Source organism: Belonocnema kinseyi, chromosome 5 (assembly GCF_010883055.1).
Source record: "Belonocnema kinseyi isolate 2016_QV_RU_SX_M_011 chromosome 5, B_treatae_v1, whole genome shotgun sequence".
Taxonomy (NCBI): Eukaryota; Metazoa; Arthropoda; class Insecta; order Hymenoptera; family Cynipidae; genus Belonocnema; species Belonocnema kinseyi.
This window is the reverse complement of record NC_046661.1, coordinates 47,685,761-47,694,909: the sequence shown is the minus strand read 5'-3', so window position 1 is coordinate 47,694,909 and position 9,149 is coordinate 47,685,761. Positions and strand designations below refer to the sequence as shown.

Sequence of the window (9,149 nt, the reverse complement as noted above, 5' to 3'; positions counted from 1 at the left end):
AGAGCTCCAAGGAGATTATGTTGAAAAATAAAAAAAAAATTACCCAAAAAAAATTGTTTTTATACTTCATTCTAAGGACTTATTGAACTACCCTCGTATCTTTTCTAGATAAGCATGACTTAGTCCTCTTTTCAAAATAAATCTTTATTTGGAGTAAAACATTAGCTAATTTCAATAGTTTTTGTATAAGGTGTTTTTTTTTAATTCTAACCCCAGCATTTGAAAAAAACGTCTCACATAAAAGCTATTGAAATTAAACAATTTTTCACTCTGAATAAAGATTTTATTCAATGCAGGAATAGGCCCTAATGATTTAAAAAATATGTAATTCTAGTGTTTATGGAGTAAAATGAGAATTCAATTTTAAGGTTGGCTCCTGGTTACAAAAAATTTTCTTTTTCATCAATAATATTTGGAAACTCTGCCAAAAAACATATACGAGCTATATTCCATTTTTCTTGCAGAAACCTGGAATTTTTTAATATTGTAAATGTAGCTCATAGTTCTTTTATGTGAGGAATGATTTAATTATAAAAATTAGTAATAAATTTGCGATCTAGGTCGCATCTATAGCGTTACATTTGCGCACCGCCCCAGCATAGTTTCTCGAGATAGCGCCAGGATAGACTCGTGGCGTTCTAGGCTGAAACAGTATAGCGCCATGAATTATTTCCACACGGGTCGTGGGGGCGGGGGGGCTGAAAGACACTACTGTGACTTGTCGCAAAAATTAGTTTAGTCAAATTCCTAATCCTTTCCAACGTCTCATGGGGGATGGGAAGTCACCCTTTGATTGGTCACCGATGTAAGGTTAGATAAACTCCTACCCCTTTTAAACGTCTTGTGGAGGCGGAAAGGCGTCTGAAAATACTTATTATACGCACACTGCATTTTCATGAAAAAAATGCTAACAGATTTCTTTTCAAAAACATGATTTTGATCAATTTCAACTCCGGAAATAATATTTTCAGGTACTTGCATGGGTACACTGTAAAAATATTCTTGAAAATTTTCCGCAAAATTGTTTCGGCGCTAATTTCCAAAGATTTTGGAGAATTTTCTCCAAAGTGTAGTAGGGAAAATTCCAAAAAACATCCCTACGCTTGAAAATTCAGGAATTTATGCAGCTAAAATTCCCTAAAATTTGTGGAATAATAATACAAATTTAAGTTTAACTCGGCTGTAGCAATGGAAGAGCTTCGCTCTGAAGAAACCGCAATGTTGGTCACGGTAGTCTCTACTCCAGATAGTTATGCGGGCACCTTTAACGTATCTTTATGTATCTTTTCCAAGTTGGATTTTTTCTAAATTTTATACAAAGGTATAATTTTTCATAAACGTTCCTAGAAATTTATAATTTTTTAAAGAATAGTATGAAAATAATAAAATTACTTTTTTTCAGTAGATTTTAATAATTATTTTTATAAAAAGTTTATTTTCCATACAAAATTATTAACTTAATAATTATCTATTTAAAATATTTGAGATGAATTTAACATTAATAAATCTTTTCTCAAAAAAAGTACGAAATTATTTAAAATATCGTGCTAGTTTATCGAATATTTTTGGAAAAAATATTTTCCTGAGTATACAGTAACACATCAAGAATTTGTAGAAAATTTACCTGATCTACGTGGAAAATCAAACATTGGTTGGAAGGATTTTATAAATTTAGTGAGAATCACCTTATTTCCAAAACTTTAGGGAATATTCCAAAACTTCCGTGTAAATACCCTAAATTTAGGCAAATTTCCCCCAAAATTGTAGGTTTAATCTAGTTTCCTAATTTTTAAGGAATTTCCCCATTTTTTCAGTGAATTATAAAAACTGTTGGGAAAATTTCCCCAAATCTTGGGGAAAATTATTTTTCCCTGTGAAAATTTGTATTTTGCCGACCTAAAAAGTGGGAAAAATTCTCAGAATTTTTCACATTGTATACAGGTATTTTTTTTATTTCGTATGGCTGCAGGCGAACCATATGAAGATCTGGGTATGCTTGAATCTAAGGGTATTCAGGATACGATAGTGAACACAAGCCTAATGACTGCCTACACTACGAGACTCAGATTGATTATGAAGAGTTCTCTTAACTGAACAAACAAAATCATGGCAATAAACACGTATGCCATCTCTATCTTCACGTACTTATTTGTGCTCATCAAAAGGTTTAACACTGTCCTTGTAAAGTTAAGCAGAATTGTTTGCGTAGAAATGAAGAAGCACGAAATGCACCACATTAATTTAGCGATTAAAAGGTTGGTTCCACCACGACATATAGGGGGTAGGGGCGTTGTAGACGTCAAAGAAATTTGTGAGTTACATGCTGTACAGTTGCGAGACTATTATAAAAGCAAACGAGATGCTGCGCTTTACATGACAATCTGTAAAGCGGATCTTGACTGCACGCCCTTGAATTTGTCTGCAGCTAAGGCCTTGAATATCAGGGCAGAAACCATAGAGGAATTAGAAATACAATGAAGGCAGAAATCTATTCACGGCGATATACAGGACAAGGTTGTCAGCAGCATAAATGATCGCAAACAATTGTTACATCTAGACGTGGTTGACTGGCGCCGATTATGCTGAGATACCAACGAATCGATCGAACACATTATTGATGGCTGTCGCGTAACCAAGATCCATAAGTATAGCGAGTTAAGGCATAAAGTAAAAACCATATGAAGGAATGTTAATCATGCATCTATTCATCCTATTGTGATTTCGGATACAGGTAATATGCACGCAACATGCACTTAACATTTTGAACATTTAGGAGTCAGTAGGGTCTTGGCATCAGCACAGAAAGCAGTTTTAATAAGCACCTGTCGCATTGTAAGAAACTTTCTCGACCATCAGAAAACAAGCAACTAAAAATCTGTGAAGTGACAGATCGTAGCTCTAATAAAGCATCCAGAGGTGACAGTTGTCACCTATAACGCACGAGGCCACTGTTTGAGTATGGCAGCAGTAAGCGACGAACTCCAAGCTACACCATGCTCGTAATTGTATACCTACAACATCAACGCAGAAGTTTGCAAGCATCGTATTAAATTGACTTTTAACATCTTCATCTCATCAGTCATTTCATTTACTCCGCAGTTATGATGAAAAACCGGGTTCACCCGAGTGAGTGTTTAAAAAAAAAAATTTATGTATAATAATAACAAGTAGCGTAGGGAAGGGGCGACTCTAGTGTAGGAGAGCTCTAGCTCTTGCAGTCAGCCACGTTGCATTAGACTAACTCCTTAATGCAACGAACTATGCGGCTACGTCACCAGTATCACGCAGTTCCACCCACAATAGGCCTTTCTCGCACGAAGGTCATGGTTCAGTTCTGAGTAGCAATAGGACCGAAGTAAAGGTTCGACCAGACAATGGCCGCACACAAACGCAAGAACATCGTTTTAAATGATCAGATAAACTCAGGAGGGACACCCCTATCTGTTGGAAAGAAAGCTTACCGACGCTGAGAGGATACATGCAGAGATTACATGAAAGTTGGGTAAATATGCACCGAGAATATGCTCATAAAACGGCCAAGTATTTAAAAGATCAGGTATCCTTTTAAAGCAAAGGGGGATATAAAGCTCCTTATCAAGAAAAAAAGCAAAATCCTGCAGCAAACGTACCACTTTTCCAGCAAGAGCACCGTTGCAGAAAGCCGATAATGCTTCATGACGAATAGATCAAAAATCCACCAAAAAGTCTTTCTCGGATGGAGAAATGATCTGAAGCTAATACTGCTCTCCCTCATTTTCTCCCTGAATATATTGATCTCTGAAATTTGAACTGTATATTTTACAAAAAGGCCGTCTCTCTGCTTACCGAAAATAAAAGTAATGATACTTCAGTACGCCTGAGTAAGACTGGCCACGTAAAATCAAATAAGCACTTTACTCCAACAGTTAGGGCGCTTGCTCGAAACTTACGGAAAGCAGGTCACACGCGGAACAAGTGAAAACTGTTGATCATCAAGCAGCACTGGTTGAAAAAAATAAGATCTCTTTCAATAGCTAAAGAGTAAAGTGGATTCAGGAAAATTTCACCGTTTCTACTCATCCTTCCCTTTTTTTCAACAAAACGTCGTGTGCCGTTCAAAATCCGCCTAGACGAGAAGATATTCCTGTCTTCTGGAAACAAGTATATAAAGATACTTATAAGCTCGATGCAGACGCTTCAGATATCTCACGGTTTCGTAACTTTCGCCACAGGCAACTGTTGCCAAGTCCAGAGGAGGAGTGTCAAATAATTACTCTTAATAAAGTGAAGAAAGTTGTTCCTAGCACTAAAAACCTTTCAACGCCAGGGCTAAATAAAATCAACAACTTTTGGTAAAAGAAATTCACTTCTACGTACCAACATCTAGCTCGTATATTTACTACTTTCTCAAACGGAGAACAACTGATCCCGCACTGGTTAGTTGAAAGACGCGCGGTACTGATCCTTGAGACCGGAGAGTTGTCAAGTCCAAAAAACTACCGCACCATGACTTGTTTAAGCACTAGCTACAAGCTATTCACTGGTGTCCTCAAAGAGAGAATATTAATATCTATCGAGCCGGTTTCGAGTGCAATAGTTGAACAACGCTGATGCGAAAGAAGACGCTCTTTTTTGAAGAGAGAACCTGTTAGTAGACAGGTATATTGCCCAGGATTCTACCAGGTGTCGATGCAGTCTGTCCGTGGCTTGGATTGACTACCGAAATGCATCCGATAAAACGAACCATGAGCTACTTATTACGCTCCTTAAGTGCCTGAAGGTGAACAAAAAATAATGGGACGTATTAAAGTGCTTATGTTCTTGTAGCAGACAACATTTTTTATAACATCTCACAAAAGACAAGTCCGATACGTTCCTACATCTCCCTATTGACTCTATTCATTATGCTCCGAGGTAAAAGCTCTGGATACATATGTGACCCGCCGATTAGAAGATAATTTAAGATCAACAACCTTTTATGCGTGGACGACCTTATACTCTTTGCTTCTTTAAAAGAGAATTTTGCAATATTTGTAACAGCAGTAAATAGGCACTCACAGGCCATTGTCATGAGCTTTAGACTGGACTGCCTGCGTCGAACTACACAAAGAAGGACTGAAAAGTACATCAACGAGTGACGATCAAGGTCCTCAGCTCATTGGTGGAAATACCTTTTAAAATCTTGGCAATGGAGAAACATATGCATATCTTGAAACATCGCAAGCGGAAACCCGAGATGTGCAGCCTGCTCAGCCTGCTCAGTTCTAAAAAGCATGGATTCTCCAATGCGATTCGCAGACCAACATGAAATTGTCAATGTTGCGGTGCTTCTCAACTGAGCCGCAGATAAGGCCGCAGAGGAACTTGGTCCCTCATTCGATTCCAGCGACAGTACACATGGCCTAGCATCACTAACACATTTGTTGCTTAAAAGTCGTGTACATGAAACAGAGCACCCACTTTTACTAAAAGAACATGCTGACGAACCCCTTTATGTTGAGTTATATGGCATTGTGCGTAGAGTAGAGCTATCGATGGGTCTCTCCAAAATGGTTCTCAAATCTGCTGGTTTGAGATCGGAAACATAGCAACTTTTGTTTGCTTGTCTAGACGGCGTTAGAAACACCTTAGTCTATCGCGAGTGCATAATAAATGAACCTGTGGGCGATACCATCTGCCCAGCGTGCAAGCAAGAGCCAGAAACAATTGGACATGTTCTCAGTGGATGTTCAAGGTATATACGCTGTGTGTACATAAAGAGACCAATGCGGCTCTAAAAGTGTTATATCACAATCTTTGGTATTTTAGTCGTTTTGATCTAATCTGTTGTAAAAATGATCAGTGTAAGATTTAATTCAATTTGTCGTATTACACCAGTCAACGTATCAGTGCTACAATGCCTAATATTGTCCTCTAAGATCTAAAGCCCAAGACAATTTACGTGGTTAAGTTCTTGACTCCAGCCGATGGTAATATCACGACAAATGGGGAAGAAACACAGGATGTACCAAGGCTAAAAAGTCCATCTTGGTTCTCATAAATCATGGTTCTCATAATCGGCTGCCTTGGAGGTATGAAAGATTCATTTCTTATCCAACTCAACAAAATCCCGGCTGGGCAGCATTGGGCTCAGTCGATCGCACGTCAGATGCAACAGTCTGTTCATCTATATTCACTTTATCTGGTCCTTCAATACCGTTCCTCCTAACATTTTAGAAAGGTTAGTGACTCCAAAAAAGTATCCAGAGGTGAAACCTTCACCTCTAACTGTGCCGTCTGCCGCGTAAGTTCAACCGCGGCTAGAGACCGCACTCAAGGGACCAGTGTTGCACGAAGCATTTTGCGTAAATTCGCCGTTCATTCTTACTTTCTAGGGTAGAAGAAGCAGAAGTGGATAACTTACACGTTCCATTTGCGTCGCGATTGGTTGCTTTATGCATGATCGTAGCTTCTGGAGCCTACAACTTCTCTCTTGAAAAAAGTATTTCTGTATTAAAGTCGTTTAATAAGAAATTGTTATTTTAACAATTAAATTTGCTTATCTTTTTAGGTTTTGTTAACTCACAATGACTTATGGGCGTGGTTAGTTGATGCGTCAATCGGCGACGGGTAGAAATTAATCCTCATTGACAAATCGAGATATCCTAGCGATAGGATGCCAACGCACTCGATCGAATAGATGATACTTAACCAAAAATATCAATAAGAAAAAGCTGACCGTAAAGTTAGCGCTAGAAAGTTTCAGCTCGCGGAATGAAGCAAGATAAAGTTAGAAGTTAGCCAAAACTAAAAGATGCTCGCTTGCTACATCAAATTATGAATGCTCTATCTCGGGCGAGTGAAGCATGAAGGTCCCGCTTCTTGCTTATGACATATGCGCTAGAAGTAGCACCATCATGCTTTACTCGCCCGAGATAGAACTTTTATGATTTGATGGAGCGAGCGAGCACCTTTTAGTTTTGGCGAACTTCTAGCTTCATCTTGCTCAATTCCACGAACAAGGCTTTCAAGCAATAACTTCTCGGTTAGCTTTTCATTGTTTATATTTTTAATTAAGTACCGTAAAGTCGTGTCGCGTGCGTGGGTATCCTACCATCAGGACGCCTCGAAATGGATGAGAATATGTCTTTTGTTCACAAGAATTTTTTCGGACGGTTCTAAAAGATTGTGAATTTTTACATTATATTTGTTTATACAGTTTGATTGTGAATAGTCGGCGTGACTGTTGATAGCAGATATAAGGCGTGTAACTCCTTATAGGCATGGTTGATAGGTGTGTTAATCATACACGATAGAAACTATTTCTGAATGGCTCACAATTGAAAATTTTCCTTCCGTTTATAAAAATTTATACGGGAAAATTTGAGTAATTATTACTGTTTCATTATATCCGTTAAGTTCTATGAGTAGCGTGTCGATTATGGACGTTTCTGTTAGGAGTGTCATGTCAGCAAGGGCTACTCACAAGTGCGTAGATATTTTTTTTGTGGTTTTAGATAACGTAAAAAAATAACGTGGAATTTTTGGTGATTCAATAATGCAGTGTGAAGAGTTCATATTTCAAAATGTATATGTTGAGTCTAAAGATAGTAGTGTGCCGAATTTACGTTTTGAGGGGCGTTCTTAGTGAGCATATTCTATATTAGCTATAGGATTAAAAAACGTCATTATTGGGTTGACCTGGATATGTTACTAAGAATAGCTTGAAATTTGGGTTTCGAAGAATGCTTCCAAACTATAGTGTTTCATATACCTTGTTTGAGGCATATCTATAGGTTAATTTATTAAGGGGCGTGATGAGGAGCCTTCATCATGAGCATTGTGTGATGTAAGTGTGTGTCTACTAACTTGTCGTGGTTTCATGTTATATGGTCTATGGAAGTATATAATCAACATTTCTATTCGGTATTTTTGTGTTTATTATTTATGGGCTGGGGTTTTTGTGTCTAATTTGTGGTAAAAGGTAGTTATAGTAATGTAAGAAATCTTGTTAAGCGCAACATTTCCTTATGAGATGGACTATAGAACTTAAAAGTGTATATTTTGGCAGTGCTTTTAATATTTTAAGTAAACCATAATTTTACTTACCGCTTCAGTATGAACAGGATGTGCGGCAAAGAGGAGACCCGTAAGAGCGGCGAAACCAGGTCTTAACGAGGCTATAGTTAGGCTGACTCTGGTGACAAGAACGCAGGCAGTGGCATGTAGAGCGATGTTTGTTAAATGATACCATGTTGGTGCTAACCCAGCTGCTAAGTAGTTTATCCTGATAAATGAAAGTTATGTATACAATAATATATTATATATTATATTCAATTTGATAATCTTAGAATTATTCTAATAAGTCAATACTAAGGTACAATATAATTCATAAAATTCAATATACATATGAATCTAGTCTAAAGAATTTAACAGAGGTTGACGGTAAATCGCTTTCTGTGGTTGATTGAAATAACAATCATAAAAGGGCAGAAACAACTTCGGAATGTAATAACGTAATTAAAATAGAACCACTAGAAATAGTAGGTAAAATGTATTACAACTGCATTATTGGCCTGAAGAGTGATTTACAAAGAACGTAAACTTATATAATATAGCAGCCGTGATAGCTTTTTGACTTACATACATGACTTCAATACAAATCGACGATCCAATTAATCATATAATTAATCGTTTACAAGATCTGTTTATTCATCCTCTACCACAAAAAGAGATGATACTGGTAATATATCTTCGTTTAGAATTGAAGGCATCCCAACTGAAATCCTATTTTCCGTATGAGGAACAAGGGTAATGAAAATTTGCAGTCGAATTTTATAATCATCGTGATCAGGTTTTATGATATAATTTATAAATATAATAATTACTTATTCATAGTATCACTTATACATATTCATTTAAACTACCTCAACCAAGGGCTCATTTTTTATAAGGATTGCAAAGCAGTTTATTAAAAACGCACCATTCTGGTTCTCGAGAAATTTAACTGAAATGTAAATGCTCTATACAAAAATTTTTGATTGGAAAATATTTTACAGTTACCTAATTATATTCATATCAACAGAATTCTCTTTTTGATGAAAAAGCATTGACATGGGCTGCGAAGCAAAATTTCAATTTTAGCTTTTTCTCAGAACAACATAAAATGTGATAACACACACATGCACATA

The 9,149-nt window shown here is 37.0% G+C and overlaps 1 protein-coding gene across 1 annotated transcript in view; it reads right to left on the bottom strand.

Moving 5' to 3' along the window:
- Nucleotides 1–9,149, bottom strand: part of LOC117173266 (protein O-mannosyl-transferase TMTC1-like) — a 1,004,108-nt gene that overhangs the window by 615,373 nt on the left and 379,586 nt on the right. Inside the window, exon 2 of the mRNA XM_033361737.1 lies at nucleotides 8,068–8,245. Within this exon, the coding sequence (XP_033217628.1) occupies nucleotides 8,068–8,245 (178 nt within the window). The remainder of the gene's footprint in view (nucleotides 1–8,067; nucleotides 8,246–9,149) is intronic.